The sequence below is a fragment of the Cucurbita maxima genome, unplaced genomic scaffold, assembly GCF_002738345.1.
Source record: "Cucurbita maxima cultivar Rimu unplaced genomic scaffold, Cmax_1.0 Cma_Scf00053, whole genome shotgun sequence".
Taxonomy (NCBI): domain Eukaryota; kingdom Viridiplantae; phylum Streptophyta; class Magnoliopsida; order Cucurbitales; family Cucurbitaceae; genus Cucurbita; species Cucurbita maxima.
The window spans coordinates 647,379-673,373 of NW_019272069.1; the positions used below are offsets into that span (position 1 = coordinate 647,379).

General features: G+C 33.5%; 3 protein-coding genes and 1 long non-coding RNA gene across 8 annotated transcripts in view; 1 reads left to right on the plus strand and 3 right to left on the minus strand.

The window, feature by feature from the left end:
* Nucleotides 1–13: 13 nt before the first annotated feature.
* LOC111471565 (abscisic acid receptor PYL8-like) lies at nt 14–2,756 on the minus strand. Its single transcript, XM_023117296.1, has 4 exons — nt 2,669–2,756; nt 2,276–2,550; nt 1,240–1,455; nt 14–482 (listed from the first exon to the last, which is right to left on the minus strand). Exons 2-4 carry the CDS (start codon nt 2,420–2,422, stop codon nt 264–266), a joined length of 582 nt encoding a protein of 193 aa, XP_022973064.1. The 5' UTR covers nt 2,423–2,550; nt 2,669–2,756; the 3' UTR covers nt 14–263.
* A 5,071-nt stretch (nt 2,757–7,827) lies between these two features.
* On the minus strand, nt 7,828–12,718 carry LOC111471541. 3 transcript variants are annotated; one of them, XM_023117258.1, is made up of 2 exons: nt 12,569–12,718; nt 7,828–10,711 (listed from the first exon to the last, which is right to left on the minus strand). In XM_023117258.1, exon 2 carries the CDS (start codon nt 10,602–10,604, stop codon nt 8,289–8,291), a length of 2,316 nt encoding a protein of 771 aa, XP_022973026.1. In that variant the 5' UTR covers nt 10,605–10,711; nt 12,569–12,718; the 3' UTR covers nt 7,828–8,288. The 3 variants fall into 3 exon arrangements, with proteins under 3 accessions (XP_022973026.1, XP_022973027.1, XP_022973028.1); XM_023117259.1 differs by lacking the exon at nt 12,569–12,718 and adding an exon at nt 12,424–12,554; XM_023117260.1 differs by lacking the exon at nt 12,569–12,718 and adding an exon at nt 12,509–12,524.
* A 1,327-nt stretch (nt 12,719–14,045) lies between these two features.
* On the minus strand, nt 14,046–16,641 carry LOC111471571. The gene is made up of 2 exons (XR_002715210.1): nt 14,419–16,641; nt 14,046–14,334 (listed from the first exon to the last, which is right to left on the minus strand). It is a non-coding gene; the product is annotated as an uncharacterized LOC111471571 (long non-coding RNA).
* A 4,470-nt stretch (nt 16,642–21,111) lies between these two features.
* Nucleotides 21,112–25,995, plus strand: part of LOC111471538 — an 8,748-nt gene continuing 3,864 nt past the window's right edge. For 2 of the 3 annotated variants that reach the window (XM_023117253.1, XM_023117254.1), the window contains exons 1-2: nt 21,112–22,135; nt 24,614–25,469. In XM_023117253.1, the coding sequence (XP_022973021.1) occupies nt 21,550–22,135; nt 24,614–25,469 (1,442 nt within the window). In that variant the 5' untranslated portion in view covers nt 21,112–21,549. Of the gene's footprint in view, nt 22,136–24,040; nt 24,069–24,613; nt 25,470–25,995 lie in introns of all 3 variants that reach the window. The other variant, XM_023117255.1, reaches the window with a different exon arrangement.

Below are 25,995 nucleotides of genomic sequence, written 5' to 3' on the forward strand. Positions count from 1 at the left end.
CCCCCCCCCCCCCTCTCTCTCCCTCTCTAAATTCTACAGAGTTTCTCAAACCTTACAAGACCGTTTGTGCTCCAGGTACTAGATTTGACTTGCTGAACTTAAATGAAAAGGAATATAATATCACCCGATAAAAGATGATGCTAATTTGTGTACAACATACCCTCCTGCCAGTCCATCTCCAAAGCCTCCAAAGATATGAGAGCCTTGGAGGCTTCATTCATGGCAAGCCCCTTGCGTACATCAAACGTTACCAATCCCAGATTTTAGATCCTATCAAGAGGCTCAGTGCGATCTTGCACTGCAAGCCGCTCTGAAACATCAGCAAGTGACTTAAGATTGCATTTAATCAAGGCTTCCACAAAGTAGCATGTTTCGTCCTTTGTGTTTCCTTCAGGCACATCGACCACAAATGATTCAATTACCAAAGTCCCTGGTCTTCCATCAATGATTTCTGGATGCAAGGAGATGATTGAAGAGTAATTCTGAAAGAAAGTTACAGATTATTAAAATTTATTACTGATTTAGACACACTAAAAAATGGACCATCTAACTAGGTATCCCCAAAATATTGTCATAGCTATTAGAACTATATTGTCGTCTAAACAAAGCAGAATTTCCTGTTTAATTCATCAATCACAAAGAAAGTGTCATGATAGAGCTTTGATTCATGTTAATCCTTAATTGGACAGTCAAATGATACTAATCATAAGAAGCTCATTATTTTCTATTCCAAAGCACATGCCGCAAACACAAATAGTTAAAATTACATGAAAGATGAAGATTCAAGCCAACTTGAGCTTGCAAATCCGGCGCATTATCTGTGGGCAGAAATGACTACCAAAAGCTCGTTTAAAACAAAATCATGGCGAAAACTCTATAACATGATCATTATTATCAGGCAAGTCCAAAATATTTTCAATAAGAAATGTTCTCAACAGTTCCTCCTTTTGCACATATGTAATCACAGTTCCCTGAGATACTGATTTGATGTCATTGTAAAATAGGTTAGACTAATCTTTGGATAAATTTAGGTTTTAAACATTCAAGGGTTGAATATCAGCAAAAATCTGTTTTGCTCAGAAAATATGAATACTACAAATATTCTCATGCCTATTTTATAGAAAACAGAACAATTAGTTTCACCCTGAAAAGAAAGATAAAAATTGCATATTCAGCCAATATCAGAACCATGGAGTTCTCCAAGAAAGGAGCAGATAAAAAATACATTGAGACCTGTACCTTGAGTCTGTGATCTCCGCCAACAATCCTCATGCTAAGGATGTGCCTATCATCATCAAGGAGTTCCAATCTCTCTGTACTCGTTGTGGCTGGAAGCCCCGATTTCACATCAACTTCTCTGAGAGTCCCGATCTCAAGGTTTCCCTTCAAAACACATCTGCTAACAAAAGGTTTGTATCTTTGTGGTTGATCAAACCTCCTTACCAGAGACCACACCTGGAGAAGAGCCATTCCAATTCCGAAAATAATTAAGTACAAATGAAGGCAAGAATCCAATAACCCAAGCTACGATAATATACAAATATCATCATAATTCTTATTACAAACTTGCATTTTTATTGTTCAAATAGGATCAAAAGACCTTCCATAATGGTTCGCTTTCCAAGTTCTAATAATTCCAAAAACATCCATATGATCTCAGATATAGAACAAATGAAAACATAAAGCAACCATAGTTTCTTAGTTCCTCATAATGCAATGCGTTTACATTTTTTACTTAAAGTTTGAACTGTAAGACTATACCTTTCACTTTCTTTTTAAAAAAAAACTACCTGCATAAATCAAATTCCAAAATTTATGAAAAGAACCTCTTGTTAGCAGTTGATTCATTTAGAATTGCTATTATACTCTGCTTCTGTATTCTCCAAATGTTGTTTTTAACAACACCCCGAGAAAACAATGTCTTCTTTCGAGAATATATCCAAGGATTGAACTCGCCCACAAAAGGCAAGAAAGGAGCCGTGATGATGATTGGGGTATAATGCATGGACGTTCGGATTTCCATATAAACATAGGATAATGCAGAAACCAACAGAAACAACTAAGTTAATAAAATAAGATACAAGTTATCACGATACATACAGCACTAATTGAGGCCAAACCGATCGGTTAGATCCTCCAAATTTGGAAACCTCTTAGACCATTAGTGTTGAGAAGTAAACTAGGATTTGAAAAACATAAAATCAATAAATAATGAAGAAAGCCATCTTCATCAACAGAATTTAAACTGGACAGAGAAAGAGGGAAGATGATTTACAAGATGAACAGGAGCTTTAATACGCTTAACAAGCTGAGAGGTGCACTGATTCTCAGCAGGCTCAGTCCTGTGGTACCTCCGAATAAGCTCCCATTCCGCGTTACTGAATCCTCCTACATTCCCATTCCGACTGCTGTTACCATTCATTTTCGCTACTGATTCTCGTTCTCCACACAACAAAATCAAACTCCACAGCTAAATCAAACCACTTTTTCTCCTTCCTCCCTCGTTAGTTAAAAAAACAAAAACAAGAAGATCGCAAAATTCAACTCTCTCTGTAGAATCATAAAAAAAAAAAAAAAAAAAAAAAAAAAAAAAAAAAAAAAACAAAATCTCCGTCAGAAACACACACTAGATTTGGTCTCTCACTGGAAAAACGGCGCGGAGACTCACCGCCATAGACGACCGATCGAACTTAGCCTCAAAGCTTTTTCCTCTCTTCCTTCGTCTCCTCTTTATCGCTTCATATAAATTTTCTCTCTTAATTAATTAATTAATTTAATTAACTATCTTCTTTTCCTGCTTTAATATATTAATGATCTCTTGTCAATGACAACAATTTTCAATCCCGAAACTACCCCTATCTTTTGCATATAATCACGTCTTATGCCCTTCCCCTTTTATTCCGACTTTTCTCGTCGTTATCTTTAACCGTTGGGTAAAAATAGAAAGGTGACTTTTTATTTTTAACCGCAAAAATAAATTATAAATAAATAAATAAATTTCTTGTCGGCGGTTATTTGTATTTGAAACCGCTATCCTAACGGTGCCGTCTGCTACACTTGACGGCAGTTGATATTTTTGTTGAGTGAGATATTTATCTATATTAAATAAATTAATAAATACTTGTTTTTTTTTTTTAATATTAATAATAATAAAAAAATCATATTTTCTTCCTATTTTTGTTTAACAATTTTGAGATCTTAGTCAACCTTTTAAAAGCTATTCATTTTAGATTTTATTTTCATATATTCATTTTAGATTTTATTTTCATATAAAAAAATTTAATTTTTAATTATTGTTAGGATTTTTAAGTACGAAAATAAATAGATTATATTATAGACATTTGGATCATTTTCATATATTACAAAAATTTATACGAAATTTTCTGATTAACACTTAAACAAGTTATAATCATTTGTCCATAATTCCATAGATACTTTTTGGATCTCACAATCTATAGAAGGGGTTTAGCGTCCTTGATGACACACTGCTTCGTGTCCACCCCCTTCGGGCTCAGTCTCCTCGCTGACACATCGCTTGGTGTCTGCTTTGATACCATTTGCACCGCTATATTTCATTATCCTCCTTAAATGTGGGATCTCACACTCATTAAAGATACATACACTCTTGATCAAAATGTCTAAAGTCTAAATTTTCTGTCCTACTGTGATAAATGAGAATATGAAGATTTGACCCTCTGACCTAAAAGGAGGTAGTACATGTCAATTATCGTTGAGTTATGCTCACTCTAACGACCTTTTGTTGCTAAACTAAAAAGAATAATGTAGGCACATGACATTAGCGGGTCGAATTGGTTTAGAAAGGTAACCATCAATAATGTGATGGGAAGTGAAATGGGATGGAACACCAATGGCTTTAGACACTTTCCTTGGTTCCCTTAATAGCTAAAGTCACACTCACACATGCAAAAGGGGTTTAAAGTTTCTTACACAAATGGTAGGAGGATGGATTTTTAGTTCTCTCTCACTTTAATAATGAGCAAAAGTATCGGTGGTCATTTATTTAAGTTTGTCCTAGAGAATCTCAAATAGATCTCGAGATGAAAATATCAGCGTTACCGTTCAATATACAGATAATATATTAGTAAAACTGTTAATTCAACAACGGAAATGAAGGAAAATGAGTTCTACCCAATTCGAACCAAATGTTTATGAGAGATTGAATTGGGTTGGGTTGGGTTGGGTTGAATCGGGTCGAGATATTTTGCAAACTCAAAGTAATTGTTCAAGTTATAAAATTTTTCAATTCAAACAATTCTCTAACAAAATCACATTTGAAGTGAGGTTGGTGGGTCTAGCTCAATTAGATGAAATTATAACCCTACGTGTGAGTCAAGGCTTGACTCGATGAAACGAGAAGCTAGCGTGTATGGACCCATCCAACTACATGTGGAAGTCGAACCATTTACTTTAAAATGATAATTATTGTTATTTTCATTAAGTTATACTCAAATTGGTCGTATCATAATAGCAACTCACACAATATCATTTGATATTGTGATTCGCTTCACGACCTTGAACGATGTCATCTCACCTTCAGCTGAACACCGTACATGCAATCAATTGATTGCTAGTCCAAATAAGACCCAACTAACCTTGAATTTTTTTCCCTACCACGAAAATTATTTATTAGGTCAAAGAACCGTAAAAAACGTCATTCCAATATACAACTTTTTTATAACTAAATATCTTTATCAGTCACGTGAATGAAATACTTTCACTTTTTTTTCAATTCAAATGCAAATCATTATTTCTTATATAATAATGTCTTAACCAATAACTATTATCCTTAATGCTTCATTTGTTTTTGAATTGATCAAATATTTAAGGAATATAATTGGGACAAAAAAAAAGAGGATTCCCATATATAATAATAATAATAATAATGGAATGAAAATATGATAAATGAATTTTAAAAACTTTAAAGCGAAAAATATTATTTTATGTTTAATAGATGTGGTAGATAAATTAATTAAAAAGCTAAATATGTTTATTAATTAGTATATAATCAAAATTAAAACTTAATTTGATGAAAGTTTTTGTTTAAAATATTTAGACTAAATTGGGATTAAATTATTATAAATTAAAATTAATTAAATTATTTTGGTGAAAATTTAGAAATTAAATATTTTAAAATTTATAAAAGTTTAGTATGAATTAAACTAATAAAAAAAGTTTATAGTTTAAACAAAATCTTTAGGAAGTAGGGTTAGGTTAAAGTATGACGTAATAAATTCTTAAACTCATTGTGGGTCCCACACACCTTCACCTCCAATTTTCCTTGGTGGGCTCCACAACTTCACTTTCTGCTCTTTTCTAAACTTTTTTTTTTTTTTTCCCTAATTTAACTTATAATAGTTAAAATAATATGTATAATTTTATTATTTTGAGATAAGAAAATATATTTTAGATTAACACGTATTATATCCTAATATTAAAAAAAGTTAATGTATTAAAATAGTATATATATATATATATAATTATTAAATTAATCATATTCAAATAACAAAAATAAATTATATGTATTATTTAACTTAATTATTTTAAAACTTTAAAGAATTCGTTTCAATATATACCTAAAAAAATACCAATATATATATATATATATATATATGTTTTAAAATGGATGAAAACAAATCTTTTATAAAGAAAATTGACCAAACCATTGGAATCTAATTCTAATTTTACAATAAAATAATGCCAAAAAACTTATTTTCTTTATATCAGTCAAAATTGGAACTTTAACAAAATTATAAAATATTCATATAAATTAGATCATAATGAATATTTTATCATTTTGTTTATATAAATATATAAGTTATCGTATTCGTTTCTCACTCGTTATTTTACAATTCTATTCATATATGATCAAGTTTATATGGCCAAGTTTGCATGTTATCTTTACCATTTGTCATTTAAGGGGAGGGAGTTTTGGAGCTGAGTCGACGAAAAAACTTTTTATTCAAACAAAATAAGTATGGCGCTCTAAGTATAAAATTTCTTTAACTCATGTTAAACAACTTAGCGTTTCACAAATTATTTACGGACGAAATAACTAAATATACAACATAAGTCTAGACTTAATATCTTTACTTTGGATCGTACTCGAGTAGACAACAAAAAAAGTTTATACTAATACAAATTCCCACAAGCAAGATGCCTTTGAAGCCTTGATGTGGGTCGCAACAAGCAATGAAAATGGAAATTGCTAAAAATATCAAAGTGGGTTTGGAAAAAATGAATAAGAAATTCAAAGGCAGAGCTGAAAAAGAATGGTGATATCAATGTTACCAAGAAATTGGAGGAATGGTTCCCCAGACAGAAAGTGAGGACTGCATATATCCCCTCACTCTTCTTCTCCAACCAAAGGCATCATTCTCCAGTTAAAGATGAAGCATTTTTTCACTAATAAAACAACCAAAAAAGCAGACCATTTCATTATTGTACTTGAAATTCCTCATGTCAGGCACCTGTCAATCTCTCATTTCCAGAAGAAAAGAGAGAGAGAGAGAGAGAGAGAGACAAGCATTATGATTTATACACATGCAACAATGAATGCAAAAAAAACAAGAATGATCCAATGCATTTGATCAAGTAAATTAAAGATCCAAGTGTAAGTGATTTGGTGTTGTTGGGTTCTATGATGCAGAAAATCAAGAAAAAAATTCTCTACAACAGCTGATTTGAATGGTATTTATGAACTAAAATGGAGAAGTAAAGCATCCTGAACCAATTATTGCAGATCATATGGTGCAAATTATTTAGGAGCAAGAAAGATCTCCCACAGCTACCACCATGTACAACAAATGCATAAAGATCTAAGCAGAATGGCATATTAAATTAAGAGCACAGATGGAAGAACCAAGCCACTATTGAAAAAGGCAAAGAAAATGCTGTCGACACAGTGGCCAATACATGGATATATAACCTAAACAGAGTGCTGATTCGCTCAAAAGAAATCTACAACACTGGATTTAAATTGGTTGTTTGTGTCGGAAATCTTATATAAAATGTCAAGCCAAAAATCATGAATGCATCCTATGATTCTTAAGCCTGTGACTAATTGGACAATGACTAGAACGCACAAAGATTTAAGTATCAATTCTCTAATTCACAGCACCAATCAGATACACACTAGTTAGATCAGTACTAACTTTTATAAGCTCTGCAAATCTTCATCCATGTGATTATTGGTGTAAAGTGCCCAACAAAAAACAAATTACGTGTCATAATTTGCAACAAAGGAAGATTTTGGTATTAAACTAATATAAAGAAAGATTGGCGGTCACAAACATTAAGATATTTTGCCACAGAGCCATTACGAAATTCCTCCACTCCTATTAGCTGAACATATTTTATTCAGAAGGTTGCCTGTTGGCTAACCTTTTAAGATGTTCTCTCTTCCCCTCCGTGCGTTCATCAAGACGCCAATTGAATTATAACGTACCTGCAAAACTCAAAATTTCCACCCATGCACATGTACACAGAAGAGAGGAGGCATGTGTGTTTGTATGTATATGTTGTATGTTGTGTGAATGGTGTATATTCATGGTCATACCGTGCACAATGACACATCAATAAAATGACTTTTACATGCGTTTGTGACCATTATGTAGCTATTGTATATGACAATTATTAAACATGCCCGTATGCTTGCTCTTTCTGGTAGAAACACCAAGTGCCATCTAATACTAGTTTGATGTTTTTACTTGTACCTGACCACCCAATTTCTGTACGTTCAAGTGAAGAAAAAGGGAAAGGGGAATTAACCAACAAAAACTGAAATATACTGATGGAGATAGCATTCTGTATGCTGTCTAAAAGATACTTCAATAAGGAAGAGAAAACAAACATATTTTAAAGGATCCTTACAAGAGAAGGGAATATGAACCAAAAGTATAAACGCGGGCCTTCAATGAAGGAATTAAGAACTGGGTCTGAGTCAATTATGTGCTAAGGAGCCACATATAACTAGACCCTCAAAAATTTCAGGTAAGTAGAGATAAGTTGGATCTCATTTTTGTCTCAAGTATGGCGGTCATTATCGATGAATTTCTCGATAAGACTTGAGAGATTCCACTGTGTCAAGTACAAAGCCACAAAACCAATAAACAATTGGAGCAACAATGGATCCAATCCAAACAAAAGCAAGAATTCTCTACAACTTTGGTCAGACAGAATTCAAAAAATGCACCTATTGGGTACCTCGAGCAAACTCCACGTGTTTAGTTGATTTACTTTTGTTGGCATTATCTGCCATATAAGCTTCCTTAGCTACCCTGGAAGGTAACATCACCAGACATCTTAGTTTGTTCATCTTCCTGGGTTACTACATCTACCTTCCTAGCTTCCAATGTGTCTTCCACCTCATTAACTACAGTTTCCTGGTTAATATGAGATATCTCTCCTACAGTTTTTACCTCAGTCTCCTTCGTGGTTACCTGAACTGATTCTGTATCAATCTGCAGGAGCTCCAAAGGTGTTGCTGCTGGATCCAATTCCCGACAACCCTTCGGAGCATTTTGAGCTTCGTCTCCTGTAAGCAAGTAATTGGGGACCTGATGGGAGAAGCGAAACATCTCTTCTTTAGGGATCTTCCTCACTTCTTTTGGATGCATGTTTCTACAGAACACTGTCCTGAAACCACCAACCTTAACAAGAGGAGCAACAGACACACCTTCTTTTTCATTAAAATCATCAAGCACTTCTACCATATCGTACTTGTGAATCATTTCTTCTGAAGTATCTTTATTCCAATCTGCAGACCAGTTTCTATAAAGAGCCCAGACTTCACCCTTCTGAGGAAATATCTGAATCACCCCTCGTAAACCTTTCACCCAGCAAACCTTATGCGAGAAGGAGTTCAATGATCTTGTAACTTCATGTTTTCCAATTCTGAAATCCCCACAGGTTTTTGTGAACCCCGAACCTATCCAGTCCATTGGGCCAATCTCCATGTTGCTTCTTGAGTTGAGCCAACTGAAACGCATTCTGAATGGTCTTAGGGACATCACCTTGTGAATTCGCGCATAGAAACGAGGCATTCCATCATCATCATCATAACAAGCCCAGACTTGATCATCCCCAAATGAACTTTCAGCTCGGTCCAAGTCAAAATTATGAAAATCAGGATCTGGAACATTAATTGAGATAGGATCGTTCTCACTGCCTGTATTTTTACTAGCTAAAGAGTCAGACTCAGGCTCCTTCTCATTCCATCCTTTACCGTTTGCAGAAGGTTTACCATTAATTTTTATATCATGAGTTCCATCATTCACCACATTCTTTTGCTTCTTGGACTGTTTATTCAGAGTTGACTTTTCAGCCAATGAGCTCCATTCTTTAAGTTTCTTATGTATTTCAGCACGAGACTTGTCCATTAGCATGTTTCGGATTTCAAAGATTGACAACTCTCTCTGGCTATCGATCCTGTTAAATGCATAATAAAAACTATGAAACTTTTGAGTATCAGGATAACTCTTCCTTAATTCAGATAAGCCAACACCAGCTGATCCATCTCCACTGGCCATTTGATTTGCCGCGTGGACCCCAAAGCTGTTAATTCCATCAGTTCTTTTCTTTTTTGAAGACAATTGACTCCTATCCACTTCAGTCGATGGCTGTGTTTCATCGCGATCTCTCTTCACTTTCTCACTTGCTTGTTGACCCAAATTTGCAGCTCGTGCGGAAGCTGATGAAAAAGTGCTACCAACACCAGCTGTCCTGGAGGAAGGACCCCACTGAAAGTTTGTATTATCAACTGAATTAATACCCACAGAATGGCCAGAATCAGGTTTTTTAGAGTTTCTTCCAGTACCATAGGCATCGCCAGTTGTATACTGTCTAGAATTTTGATGCTGCTGCTGAGAAGACCAACTAGGTGACTTCAATACATTTGGGGGTGGAGCCCTCTCTACGGCCAAAAAAGCTTCATGACAATTAGGACAAAGAAGAGTGTGATTTAGATAGACTCTAAGGTACTCATAGTGTGTCTTGCATCGGTTGCAAAGAGTCCAAAAAGTATCTGGTTTTCTTTGAGAAGGCTGCAATGGGGTAGTAGCCCCTACATGGACCTTACTTTGAACGTTCCTTGCATTTGAAGCAACATTCTTAAAACTTTGAAAGCCATTTGCACTTGGCGGCACTGAAGTACTATGTGTGTGGGTAGGAGTTTTCTGTCGACCCCCTTTCAGGTCCCTTTTCTGATTATAAGCCAATCTCTTTGCCTTGTCAGATAACAAACTCCATGCCTCCGAAACCAATTTAAATGCGCCTTCTGCACCAAGTGACTTGTTTTTATCAGGATGAAGGACAAGAGCCAGTTTTCTATATTGTTTCCGTATAGTCTCATCATCAGCCAAGTGATTCACACCAAGTATCCCGTACCAATCCATTTCCCCATTTATCTTATTCTCTGCAGAGATATACACTTCAAGAGTTGTCATCATTTGTGAGAGACCATCAAGCCCAGGATACAAATTTTGAGCCTTCAAAACAAACTTCTTTGCAGCAGAATAATTTCTCTCTGTAAATTTTCTCTCAGCAATTTCTTTTGCTCTAGCTGCCTCATCTTTGTTGCACTCCATAATTCCCCGCGAATCTGACTCTTAAAAACCACGCCTATCTATGAAACTTCAATCAACCAATAATATCTGACTCTAAATAGGCAATGGTATAGTAGAAGTTAAGATACCTGATACAAAATCAAATAAAATGTAATAAGTACACCTGGCTGCTAGAGTGGGCAGTACAATAGATTTTTTCTGGGGGTTAGGTTTAGAAGAGAGAATTGCTAAAGAAACTTAGAGATAGATTGATAAAAGTTAAGTGTTAGTATATATATCAACATTAATCATGATGAATGTACTGAAAAAAATCCAACTCAAATGTCATGCAAATTCTATAATTTGTCTTTTAATTCAGCATAAACTGCCTCAATTTTTATACTCCTTAACTAATAGTCTAATATTATTTTCTCTGCAGTATCACTAGAACATGCGTGCCCAATCCCAAAAATACACTCAACATATCCTCCACGAGGATTGTAATACCAAATTAAAAGATAATAATGAAAAACTGAATGCCCAAGATCACGTAATACTCTAATCAAATTCTAACCATACTAGAGAATTAATGCTTCCTACATGCAACAATTAAGTGCTAGTTTTCTCCATCATTCATCCAGATCCAGAACATGAAAGATCAGGAAATCTCACTAATAAACTCGCATGATCTCCAAAGCAAATGCTCCTACTACATCCACACAATGACTAAATTACCAATTCCAAGGACAAAATGTTTTCTGTTTTTATCAAGTTGTTGTTTTAATTATAACTTAGATATCGTTTCTTACTGTCCCTTCTAATATTGTGATATAGTTCTTAGTTTTCAGTAGTTCTTTAAACACCACAAGATTTTGAAGCACAGTGCACAACTGCAATATTATTTAGCTCAAATGCTGTGCATGAGAATACCACTAGAGATCCTGAGCCAAATATAGTAGATCAAGATTCCAAAAATTAAATTATCAAACTATTATTCAATTTATTTTCCTCAAATGTGAGGATAAGAATTTGAACCTCCAATCTCAAGGGAAAAATAAGACACCTTGACGGATAAGTTATGCTTGTTGGTAAAAAAAAGACAACACGTTTGGTAATCGATTAGACAAGAATATCATTTTATTCAGAAGAAAGATAACATGCTCTTATTTACTTCATTCTAGAGCTAATAAATAGACTGTGCAGCATTTGTTTGGTCAGTATCCCTTCGGTCTGAAATGTCAGAACGATTATATTAGGTAATTTTAGTAAGAAGATTTTTTCCGTGCACAGCTGACCATAGAGCAAATGATTTGCAGGCAGAGTGATAAAATCAAAGAATAGATCCATGGGATATGTGACTCATTGCTTCTATGTCAGGCAACCTATCTAAAACTTCTTTACGTCACGGTTCTCGGGATGTTTGGAGCATTTCATCTATTTCCTATACTCAACGTCTAAATCTTGAAATCAGACTGCATATTACAATTTACATACATGCAACCAAGAACAGCATCACAACGCATGTGGAAAAACTTATAAAACTATCCGTATAAGATCATCTTCCTGTCAGGAACTCATTGTTCGCATGCACCTATGAACTCTTAAAAGTAAAACTACCCGTCAAGTCATCACACATTACATCACTTGCTATAAATGCATAATTAACAATATATTTTACAAATTTAAACCCACATTCTCCTAAAACCCCCATCGGAAAACCAGATACGAGATAATCACGATTGCATACTGACAGCCACTGAACAGTAAACGATAGTAGTTTAAAAAAGAAAAAACAAACAATCGGAACAACAAGCAAGCTAATGACTGATCCAAGAACAAGGAATTGGAACTCGAGGCTAACGGTCAAATTTGAGTAAGAGCATTTGAATTGAAGCAATCCAGTAGTGAAAATGAAACCCTAAAACAACTGAGATTGAAAGAACAACTTTAAGCAGAAATGAAGCTCCATCGGAATCAAGAAAATTGAAAATCGTAGAAAGAATTACCTAATACGAAATAAATAGAAGGGGTCCGAGTTTGAAGTGATTTGAATCTGAGAAGACCATCACCATGTACAGTGACCCATTTGTCAAAACCACCAGAAGGGCTGAGAGAATTTCCAAATGTCCTAAAAAAAACTGAATTTTTTTGGAGGAGACCAAAAATTAGCAAGTATGGGTTTGGTTAATGTTTAACCTTTTTTATTTATTTATTTATTATTATTATTATTATTATTTTTTTTTTTTTTTTGAGATTTAACCATGGTGCACTTTTTTTATGGAAGAACAAAAAAAACCCTTGCTTAACTAGAGTTAACTTTTAACCATGGTAAGGTTTGTAATATGCTAAATTTGCTTAATCATTTATAATGTATTTTCTTCCATATAAAAGTGAGAGAAGGAAAAGGTAAAAGAAATTTTATTAATAAAAATTTAAAGTAGAAAATTCTTTATTTTTTTAATATTTATTAGAGAATCATGGAAACAATTTTTTGTTATAATTATAATGCCAAATCCTACGTGTAATACATACCCTTTTTTATTATTATATTTTATTTTTCTTTTAAACTTTTACTTTTAAGATTAAAATATGAATTTCGTCATGCATGTAAACATATACATGCATACATGGATGGATATACACGTAGTTCCACGTGAAAAAACAATCGACTTCACTTTCATGTTTGTTGAAAATAATTATCCAATTATATTCATGATCATGCCATTTTTCAGTTAGCATGAGACTTGTTTGTCCTGATTTATATATTTATGATTTTCTCTTATTTAGGCAATTTGGAGACTCGTTTTTTCAAGGATAGATAGAGCTTAAGGTGACCCAAAAAGAAGGTAAAATGAACTATGAATTTTTGGGTAGGATAAACTTTTGGCTTCATTACCTAATTTTGAGCTTAACGTTTGAGTAGCTAATACAACACGACAATAATTTATCATATAGAAAGGAGAGAAATTTTTACTACATTTATGATAGATTCAAAAACGTACATATAATGTTCAAATTGTAACCAATCATGATTAGTTGAGACGTTATAATACTTACAAGATTCGAACCAAATTTAGAGAGGTATAAGCGGAAAGAATAAACAGCGAAACCGCCCATTCTTACTAATTTAAACAATAAAACAATTTGTAATCATGGTATAGAAAAGGCGTTAGATTACGCGCTCAAGGTGACTTTGTTACATGACTAAAGTAATTTATCATATAAAAAGATGAGAAATATTTATTACATTTCTGACACATTCAAAAAACGTACATATAACGTTTAAATTCTAAACAATTATGATTGGTCGAGACATTATGATACAAAATAAACATCATGCTACATTTTAACTTCAAAACGGCCAATTCTTACTACTTTAAACAATAAAATAATTTCTAATCCTTGTATAGAAAAGGCGTTAGATTACGCGCTCAACCATAGGTGACTTTGTTATGGGCGAGTAAAGTCTATTATTGTATTTAATGGATAAAAAGATCTCATAAATATAAACTCATTAAAAATAACTTTAAAAAATTAAATAGGAACTCTTAGTGAACATCATTCTAGCAACAATTGTATGTTGTCAATGTTACCATAGAAGAATGCAACTTGATTTTGCTTCCAAGCAGCTTCCTCCTACTCCAAAAAAATGCAATGTTATCAACATCCCCATGAAAGTCAAAAGGTTTTAGAAAAATGAAACTTCCATGGAAGAAAGCAACCTGATTTTGCCTGCCTCGGCCTTGTCCTTTGGTTAGTTCACAAAAAAAAACTGCACCCAAATAATACTTCATGTTATACAACGAGTTCTGGCCAAAAAGAAAGAAATTACTCACATATGCTTGTTTTTACATACCTTTCTAATGCGATTCATTTGTTTTTTTGCTATTATATCATTATTGGAGTGTGTCATTCTCCAGACTGAAGATATAAACCAAAAATTTGATTCAACACGTAGCTCTAACATTTTCCTACATCTTTTACAACATGGTCAGGTTACCTTACTTATCTTCAACAACATGCAGTGAAGATTGTCCACATAGACTAACATGGGTTTCTCATTATATTTTGGTTCGTCCCTAAAACCACATCATAATAGGGAGATTCCTCTCTAATACGATTTATAACTCTCCACACCTAAGATTCTAAGCAGGATTCAGAATCTAGATTCTTACTAGTTCAAGGGTAATTACATATAGCATCAAAGATGAACAAAATTCGAATCATATTTTGAATCCTAGTTCGAATTTTGAGCTTGGAAAGTTACATATGCATGCATCTTATAGACGATGAGAAATGTGCAAAGTAATCAACATTTATCTGATCTATGTATAGTTTGTGCAGTTGTGTACAAATTGGTGAATAGCCTACGACCCCTGAGATTATATAGTTCATGAGGTTAAGAAATTCATAATAATGATAAATAAGCCCACATATCGTATCTAATTAATTTCATATGTCGTGAAGAAATGTAAGTTACACGAGATCCCACGGAATCAATCACACAGGGAGCTCAACATGCAGCATGGACCAAGTATTACAATGATCAATTTTCAGTCAACAACAAACATGTCACAAATCAAACAGTGTATAACACTTACATCCAACGAAGCCCATAACAAAATTAATGTAAAACCGCACCTTTTTCTTCCTATTTGTTGCTGTCATAAGAGACAAAGTAGAAGAAGCCAGATTGAGATAGATAAAATCTAAGGCACGCACCAGTAAATGGAAGGTATGAGGTGATTGCAGGAGGAGAAGGCCCCTTCCTATTGATGTAGGGTAAAGGTAAGGAAGTATTAAAGGTGAGATCCAATTGAGATTCCCCACCTTGAATTCTTGTGCGATGCACTTTCTTTTTGCCATATATTGATACTTCACATATCACCAAAGTAAGCAGCTAAGCAAACTTTTGAGAAATGAAGATTTATTGCCAACTGCAATGAGAAGTAGGCAATGTCCTCCAGCCACAAATCAATCTATACAAGGACCCTTTTTCCTTTTCTTTTTTGGTTTCCCATGACAAGGCCAAGCGACTTTTAATTCTCTTAGCATTGATGAATCAAAAGCCTTATCCGATATTCAATAACATGACTAAGTTCCTAGCAAAAAAAACCAAAAAAACTACAACTACGACCTCATATAGTAAAAAACAGGGTGACCTGAGATACCGAATTATGCAAAGGAACAAAGAAAATCCTGAAGAACTGTTCGTTTCAGAATAAACAAACAAACAAGAGAACCAATAAGTCTTGTGAATGGCATTAAAGAACTATTCTCAATTTTTCTATAAACACAGAGTTTTCCTTTTCAATATGGAGGCCCCAACTCAATAACGAAACTTCTAAAGCTATTTTCTTGATTATAGTCATAATAGCCCAAAGAACCTTAATTTGTTCTTAAAAGACACCTTTCCCTTTTCAAAGGGAATGAGCAGCTTATTTTAAATCCAAACTACAGTCCATGTTCCCAATAAGCAGACAAGATTAATTGAAATCAGGAAAAAAAAGGATGTCAAAGTTAAATCAACAACAGAAATACTCATTGAAGAATATTGCAGCTAGTGGGGAAAACTACAGCACAAAGTAAAGTAAAAGATGCTCCACTCCACTTGCTCATAATCTGAATCCTCATAGAAATAATTAACCTAATGTCTCCTAATTACAACATTAAGAGGACAAGTAATTTTGCAAAGGAATCAATAGAACCATGCGATCAATCAAAGCTATGAAACGTAGAAATCGCTAATGTTCTTCGTCGATTAACGAAGGAGAAAACTCGAATAATTTTTTCCACCCACCACATGAACATTCAATCCAATCCAATCCAATCCAGTCAAATTCACCTTCTCATCCATTCAAAACTTTTCCAGAACCCGCTAAATTGAATGAAATTATGAAAAAAAAAAAAAAAAAAAAAAGATGACGAATATTTTCGATTGGGAGGCATTGAACACAGAATACCTTGCCGCCGAAAGGGATCGAAGAAACTACGGCGAACGGAGGTTGCTCTGTCAGTATCAATGGCGTTAGACTCCGTGAGAGCATTTGATTGGCCCTTACTTCCATAGACCACTTTCCAAAAGTTTTTCTTTACCCACAAATCAAAATTGTAATTATTTGGCTATGTATTTCATTTTTTAAAATTATATTGGTAGTAATTTTTTATTTTATTATCATTTTTGTTTTAAAAACTTTCGACCAAATTTTGAAAACTCCTTCCACCTCGGGATGCTTTACTCCTAATCCCACAAGGTTTCGAGATGGAGTTTGACCCGAGTCTCGATTAAGTACGACGATGATCTACGTTTCACGATACATTAGAATAAGATTGAATTTGGAAAAGAAAATAGGTGTAGCTGACGATTATGGTATGAAACTAGTTTGTTAAGAATTTTGTTGATCTCGTTAGCCCTTTACCGAGATTCAAGAACTGACTTTTTCTTAGTGCTTGCTTTACCGAGTGAAATAAGTCCCAGAGCAACTCTCAAGCAAGGTATCGAGCTCAAAACTAATTGATTAATGCCCTTTTTGTCCATGGCATTGCAGTGAATGCCATTTTTGGCGGACAAAAGAAAATTTTGAAAGTTATGAGGTTCGTGACGCAATCTTAATTCTATTTTCTCAGGAGAGTTTTGTAATGACGTATAACGTAATTATGCCTAATATTACCATCTAAATTTTATCAATTAATCTTAGAATATAAGATTCTTGCATGATCTGATCATTATAACGGGATAGATTTATCGAATTTATTTTCAACTTTAATCTTACTTTTTCTTAAACTTTTCGAAATTGTAGACGTGTATGTATTGCATTAGTTAAAAATATTTATGCTATGAATAATGATAGAATATTCACAACCTTATTAGTTTTAATTTGAAAAAATCATCTTTCGATAAGTCGTGTTTTTTCACGGTACAATCTCAACCAGTATTACACCAAAATAATTCTTATTTTATAATATTTAATTACTATTAATTTAGTCAAATACATCCTTAACCACGATAATGAACCGTTGTAAATGTGACTTATTATTTTAAATCATGTATTTTTATTTATAGGGGTAGGATAGGTCAAATCTTGGAAATAAAATTATTATCTTATCACATTATTAACTAATGCAAACACCTCACATCGGAGGACGACCCAATAGCTACCATCAAACCCCACATGAATCTCACGTTTTTAACCAATGATGGAGATCGTAAGTTGACACATTTACTTCCCCGATTACTATTTTAAAAATACTTTCTAAAAAGATTTAATATTGACCTATGCAAATACTTTTTTACCAGACAATTAAAAAGTCGCCATGAAATATGCATGAATTGAATAATTACCTCACCTTCTCATTGGCCCAAACCATAAACAAATTATTATTGTGAATGTTTGATTAATCCACCACATCTAAATGGTGTGAAAGTTATCTTATTTATAATCAAATAAATTACAAGGATATGGAAATAGTAATAAATGGAAATAACAATAAATGGAAAGATACTATGATAATATTTGCCTTATAATAAAATATCAAATATAATATATATGATAAACTATAATTTATTACTAAATATCTTTAACAATTATCCAATTAAATTTAAGATAAAAAATTTAATTATAAAGGTAAAATGGATTTTTAACCAGTTGTAATTATGAACCTCTCGTAAATAATCAATTTATCTATAATAATTATATTCATGGAGATAACGCGTCAACATAAACATTAAATATGAATTTATAATGGAGTCATCAACAGGTTAATGAATATAATTTGAGCTTATATAATCCGGACGTATATAAGCTCTCTTTTTCAAATTAATATTTAATATATTTATATATTAAATATAAAATGAGAAAATATATTTTTTTTGAAGCATTTAAATTAATATTTATTATTTTAAATATATTAAGCATAAAAGAGGAGTATATGTATAGCGTACACAAAGCGGAGGGAAAGAATCTCGCATGATATCATGACGTATATAGATATCATATTCATTATAAGAGGTAAGTATCAAATGCACGCGACATAAAAAAAAATGCATGAAATCTTCATAGTTTTAAATCGTGACATAAACATATAATGTAGCTTAATAGTATTATGTAATCCTAAAGTAATTGTGCTAACATAGTGAGTATATCATATCATATAGGAGTATTATAGATCATGCCACAATGAAGTCACAACAAGCTCCATGATATAAACATATCATAGCATAACTTACCATATAATATAAGTCATAATATAACATAATACATGTCAATCCGTCATAAAATACAACACATTTGCCTTTATACTTCATTCCATTTATCCAATACTTTATGATTCATCGAGTTCGACTATCTATTTAATTTTTTTTATTTATAAATTTTGTTAAAATATATTACTAAGTGAATAGGAGCAAGCCCAATAATTGTATGGCCCATCGAGTTCAACCATCTATTTAATTTTTTTTTTTTATAAGCCCAATAATTATATGACCCATTTATATTTATTTTAGTAGAATGATTTAGTTATTTTAGAATAAAGATAACGAGATATTTTAGGAGAGAGACGTAGATATTTTAGAAAAAGATTTAGAATTTTAAAGAGTAAATTGGTTTAGGGTTTAGGGTTTAGGGAAAAATTATAGTAGTGCCGGGATTTACTCGGTTTCTCCCTTCATAACCTCTTCTCATTTTGCTATGTATGGTTACTTATAAACCTCCCTCCCATCCGAACCATCTTAACACATGGCTAATTAGCGAGTGGACTCCCTCTCAACAATCCTACACATGGCTAATCCTAACACATGGCAATTTATTTTCATATATGTTTGATGATCGAAGAATAGAATCGGTTTGGACCAATGAATACTCGGTTGAGAATATGTTGAAGGTTTATAAATAACTAAAACTAAACGTGGTCAAATTTGTTTTGCCATTTTCATCTCCATTTTTGCCTCTTAGTTCTGTTTTCATTTCTCATGGTTGATGAATTGCAAGTACAAGTGGCAGAAAACTGAGGTGTTGATGATATCTACTAGTCGTGGGTTTGTGCTGTTACACTTTCCTCCTATCTCTTAAGTCGTTCATCTTCGTGATTTGTAGACTATATTCATGTACATATCTATATATTTTTTCAATCTTCAAATGTATATAAGTCAATTTTGAAGTGTTTCAATAACGAGTCAAAAGTGAAAGATACCATTGAGATGCTAGCAGCATCAAAGTCTTTTCGGTGTTGAGATGCTACAAGAATGGAGGCATTCGCTTAGAAGTTTGTAACGGTAAGATGCTACGTGACATTGTGTCTACATTATGGATGAGAGTCTTCCACCAGATTAGAGTACAACGTTAAGCTTTAAGCTGTTGCCACTCATATTTCAATGATATCATCACTCCTTAAATATTTAGTTTCTTAGTTGGTAAAGAGACTCAATATCACTCGAGAAAAGTAATTATTGTCCGTTCCTGACATATGAAATAATTGTTTATTTAGTATCGTTTATATTGATAGATTGATGTGTATCACCAACAACTGAAATCAATCCCGTGTGAAAAACATTTTTCTGATTTTTATTTTCATTCTAAATTAAATAATGTCATTGTATTCGTTATAATTAGCAAAAACATTCGTACTTAATTACCATTATATTAAACTTGACATAATACAGAAGCAGTTGTAATACTTTGGTTAGATTTGCTGGTATAAATTAACACAATCAAACTTGTTGCACGACATACGTTAATCAAATTTGCATATATATATATATTTTGTTACACACATTAGTCTCAATTTCATATAATAAGAACTTATTAATGATAACTTATTAAGAAAGGGAATTATTAAAATATTCACTAATTAAATTAGGTTTGATTTATTAATTTTTGCAAGGTTAAAATGATAAATTTAAATAAAATATAAATATTAATGATATATTTTTTTAAAATTTAATATAAAATTTATAATTTAAATTATAGGATTTAAATTTTTATTTTTCAATTAGGTTTAGATATTCTAAAAGTTTTATTATTAGCTCTATAATTTAAATTTAGTTTCATTTCCATCTTAATTTAAAACTTTAATTTAATTATTAAACTTTAACAATTAAAGTTTATAAGTTTTTTAATACTTTGGTTATTTCATAATTTATTACGAATTTATATATCTAACACAATAAAAAAAATGTAAATTCATTACCGTAGACTTTAAGAAAAATTTACAAGTTTATTACCATATAAATAAAACACGAGTCGATAATACGAAGATCTGCAAACGAACTACCATATAAATAAAACACAAGTCGATGATAGGCGATATGAAGTTATGAATCATTTAATTTTTTAATTTTATTTTAACACGATAAGAAATAAAGATAGAAAATTAAGTTGTATTAATTCGAATAAATATTATAATATTTGTATCTATTATATATTGAATATTATTCAAGGGGTTGAAATGGGAGAAGAAAAAGAATCGACGGCTGAGGATTGATGAGGATGGATCAGATCAACGGTGGTAAGATGATGGGCTATGGGTTTTTAATCGGCTAAGTGGAGCACACCGTAATTTAGTTTGACGTGGACCAATTTATCCGCAAACCGCTAGTCCTCTCCGGGTCTAGTCTTCTCTCTCGGACATAACCCCAAATCCCGATTCCCAACTCCTAAGAAACCGTTTTCCTTTCTTCTCCGCCGCCGTCGCCCTATCTCCGACCGGTGCATCTACATTCCGGCGATCCCTTTACCTCACTCTCTCTAGGGTTTTTCTTGTTTTCTTTTTCCTTTTTGTATTTCGTGTTCCGCTTGAAACCTCTGCTATTTCAGTGTGAATCCCTGATTTGGGTGTTTTTGTTTTATCTTTGTGGGGAACGGCGTTGCTGTTAGGGTTTTGATTTTGCCCAGTCGAGCTGTGGGATACGGCTAGAAGATTTGAAATTTAGGGTTCTTTTTAATTTACTTGGGGGTTTGTTTTGAAATTAGGGTTTTCAGTGTGATTCAGTATGCCGAGGGGTTCGAGGCACAAATCTAGTAGACAGGGGTTGAAGGATGCTAAGGAATCTTCGGACTCGGAAAATGATTCCACTCTGAGAGATCGGAAGGGCAAAGAGAGTGGGAGTAGGGTAATGAAGGACTCTGCTTCTAGTGAGAAGCGCAGATTCGAATCGAAGGATTCAAAAGAGTTCTACGGTTCAGAGAATCTGGAGATGGAAGAGCATGGACATTCGAAGCGGCGTAAGGAGAGGTATGATGAGGGAACGACTGATAGGTGGAATGGGGGAAGCGACGATGAGCTTGGTGTTCCTTCCAAAAAGTCAAAAACGTTGGTGGATTCGAAGAGCAAGAGAAGGGACGAGAGTGTGGGATTTCACGGGGATGGCGAAGAACACAAGAAGAGTAGTGGAAAGGGCGAGGGAAGGCACCGGGAGTCAAGCCGAAAGGAGGGTAGGAATGGTGGAGGGGAAAGGGAAAGGGAAAGGGAGAGGGAGAGGGAGAGGGAGAAGGATAGGAAAGGTAGAGAAGGAAGAAGTGACAGGGGGGTTGCAAGTGAAGATCTCCGTGTTGAAAAACAAGTGGAAAAGAACTCAGGTCAGGCAATGGGTTACACTTAGTTTTTTTTCATCACAGGCCAACTCGTGTATCTATTGAACTTGCTCTGTCTTTACTGATTAGTGTTCTTAGCCTCATTTTTAGGATTAACGGGTTGATTTTGTAGTGTTTTCTGTTGCGTTGGAGATCTTGTTCCCATTATTCACTCATTTTCTCTGTCTTTACTGCTATTTTGTTCTCTTAAAATCTTTTTCAAGTACCATTTCTGTCTTGTTTGATCGTCATTCTCTGCTTGAAGATGTTCTGTATGAAATGACAGTGAGGATAGTGGTTTTTGTATTTCTACGCTGCCACATTTTAGACTATACCTGATCATTCTTTTTTTGAGTACTAAATGTTGCAGTGGTGTTAACCTCCTTGTTTCTCGTCGGGATCGTCATACACCACACACCTTAGATGGGTTTTGCCTTTTCTTAATATCAATACGAAATTTTTTATTTTCTGAAAAAATTGGTGGTAATCATTTTCTTTCTTTGTTGTTGTTGTTGTTTGTTATTGTTATTATTATCTTCGTGTAGTTGTGTGTGAAGTTAAAAGGATAATAAAATGATAATAAGATCCTTTCATTTTGCTGATTTGGTGAAGAATGAATGTTAAATTTTCCCAAGTGCGTGATTTGGTGAGATTCCGCCGTGATGTCTGTCACAGAATTTCAAGGAAGAGTTACACAAGGATTGCTAAACTCTCTCGCCTTGTCTGCATTTCCATGAGAATTAAGTTCTCTGTCTGGTTGAAACAAATTAATGCCACATCTTAGATTACTATTTCTCTTGCATTAAATTTCATGTAAAAGACTAACCGACATTGAAAGATTTTCCAGTGATTCCTCATCTCTACTCGTATCAAGGACCACAACCTCAGCTTAGATCGCCCCTTCAAACTTTAAGGCATGGAAAATTTGTGTATCAAAGAGGACAGGTTCTTTTACCCCTTTAGGTCCCATCTGCTGGTATGTAATAATTTACATCTTTCCTCTTCTTTCATGGAGAGGCCTTCCTTGGAACAACATCTCCTATTCAAGACCTTCTGCACCCAAAGAATGTCATCTTCCTATCTTATTTCCTGAAAAAGCCAAGGTTTTATTAGTGAAAAGTAGGTCAACAAAACAACCTACCACCCATACTACGAGCCCTTAGTTCAAGGGAATTTGGAGCTGTCTGTGTTCACTACTGTCCTATATGTTGACTTTCCCACTCACTCCTTGAACAACTACTTTAGAACCAAAGCTTTTGTGTTCAATCCTGCACAAAAACAACAGAGCTACACTACCCTCCCTTTCACAAATCACCACTGACGTCTTTCTGAATACACTGCTTTTCTGCCCCGAATCGTGCAGTTTAATGACAGTGTTACTTATCAGATTTTGGCATACCTTATTCCAGAAAATGGCTTGATTGATTAGTAGTGATTGTTTAGTTGGTTTTAGTTAGGATAGGATATAAGTTCCTAGATTTTATTCTATTTTTCCTTTGTTTCAATTTGCTAACTTATTGTACACTGATGTTTAAGGGTTTAAATTCTATTTTTCTTTTTCACTATGTTTCCAAATTCTTTTTTGTTTGTTTTGTTTTTTCTTTTTTGTCTGTTTTTGTTTTTGTTTTCTTTGAATTATGTTTTGGTTCTATAATTCTGATTTTATTTGATATTCTTGTCATTTTACAATTCTTAGTCTTTGTTCATCAGATTTGAGCTGTATATATGCATGATTTGCTAAATTGGTTAATCTTGAGAATTAGATCATACTTGCTTTTGGAGAAGTATTTTTTGGTTTTTCTTTCAATTTGTACTACTAGTATTCTAATTTTGTGCAAATTTTGGATGTGAAGTTCAATTTGGTTTGCTCTCCAATCATGATAACTAATTATTCCGTTCTCTCTCTCTCAGACGCACATATTCAGGCAATCATGTTTAGGTGAACAAATTTTCTTTATTGAGTGTTACGTTAGCGAGAGCTGATTGTGCTTGTTAGATCATTTGCTTATAGTATAGATGGATGTTTGGAACTTTACTAGACATATTTATTTTCTTTTGGAATCTATTTAAACAATCAAGTCTACTTTGAAAATTGTCATGCTGAGTATTTTAATATTTGATACTTGGTGACCTGGAGTTAGTGTCATACTAGATATTAACTATGAAATTGTTCATCGTATAATAATTTTTTTTTTATAATTTAATGGAAATATTAGTAATCTTCTTGGCATTTTTGTAGCGTCTTTTACATTTTTTAATGATCTATTTTTGGTGCTGGTCTATGTACTAATGAAAAGCTTAACTTTTCTTTTTCCCTATGGTCTCATCATTAGATGAGTTGTGATCCCCTTGAACAAATAGATGGTTTAGCTTTCCCTAATACCATTGTATTGTTGACTCAGTATTAGTTTTCAACTTGTCTTTTATCATTACAGGAATTTTGTGTAAATATGTTAGTTTGTAACATGTTGCACTTTAATGCAGAGAATGTGTTGCATAGCCCTGGATTAGAGAATCACCTGGAGATCCGAGTTAGGAAGAGAACTGGTTCTTTTGATGGGGATAAACATAAAGATGATATAGGGGATGTCGATAATAGACAGCTATCTTCAAAGAATGATACTGTGAAGGATGGAAGACGAAAGAGTGAGAAATACAAGGATGAGAGAAATAGGGAGAAGTACCGGGAAGATGTTGATAGGGATGGCAAGGAAAGACATGAACAACTTGTTAAAGATCACATTAGCAGGTCAAATGACAGAGATTTGAGAGATGAGAAGGATGCAATGGATATGCATCATAAGAGAAATAAGCCTCAAGATAGCGATCCTGATCGAGAGGTAACCAAGGCCAAACGTGAAGGTGATATAGATGCTATGAGAGATCAAGATCATGATCGCCACCATGCATATGAACGTGATCATGAACAAGAGAGTAGGCGTAGACGTGATCGTGGTCGGGATCGTGACCGTGACCGTGATCGGGATAGTAGACGACATCGTAGTCGAAGCCGTGCTCGTGACCGTTACTCTGATTATGAATGTGATGTTGATCGAGATGGATATCATTTTGATGATCAATACACAAAATATGTTGATAGTAGGGGAAGGAAAAGATCTCCTAATGATCATGATGATTCTGTTGATGCTAGATCTAAAAGTTTGAAGAATAGTCACCATGCAAATGATGAAAAGAAGTCTTTGAGCAATGATAAAGTGGACTCAGATGCTGAGAGAGGAAGATCTCAATCACGATCCCGTCATGGAGATGTTAGTTTAAGTAGCCATAGACGGAAGAGTTCACCCAGTTCTCATTCACGTGTTGTCACAGATGAATACAGGTTTCAACTCTTTTTCTTTATCGTTACAGTTGGTCTATGGTGTGTTTGAAGTCCTTGATGCATAGATAATTTTTTTGTGCAATGATGTTATCTCTGTTGAATTGCATAAATAGGTTAATAAGCAACTAGATATTGGTAGCTATCATCTTTATTGCTTTTAAAAGTATGGTTAAGTAGTTACATCTATGGTTAAAATACCATTTTGCACTTACGTATTGGTAGCTCTCATCTCTTATTCTTTTGAAGCATGGTTAAGCACTCACATCTTTAGTTAAACTAGAATTTTGGTCCTTGTACTTTATTTCTCATTCTATTTTTGTTCCTATACTTCCAAATGCTCAAAATTAATCCCATACGCTTAATAAATCTTGAAATTGAACCTTAGTGTTAGTTTGAAGTTAATTTTTATTGAAATTGGTAGAATAATAATAGTTTCCATTCAAGAAAAGGCAATGTGAATATGTTTCCAAAATTGACATAAAGAAAGGCTAATAGATTTTTTTTTTTTTTTTGGGGGGGGGGGGGG

Bases quoted from the DNA above. Each gene is read 5' to 3' on its own strand.
- LOC111471565 (XM_023117296.1), bottom strand. From the start codon at position 2,422: ATGAATGGTAACAGCAGTCGGAATGGGAATGTAGGAGGATTCAGTAAC. The intron at 1,456-2,275 runs GTAAATCATCTT...GCTCTTCTCCAG, and splicing joins TTAAAGCTCCTGTTCATCTT to GTGTGGTCTCTGGTAAGGAG. The intron at 483-1,239 runs GTACAGGTCTCA...ACTTTCTTTCAG, and splicing joins GCGGAGATCACAGACTCAAG to AATTACTCTTCAATCATCTC.
- LOC111471541 (XM_023117258.1), bottom strand. From the start codon at position 10,604: ATGGAGTGCAACAAAGATGAGGCAGCTAGAGCAAAAGAAATTGCTGAG.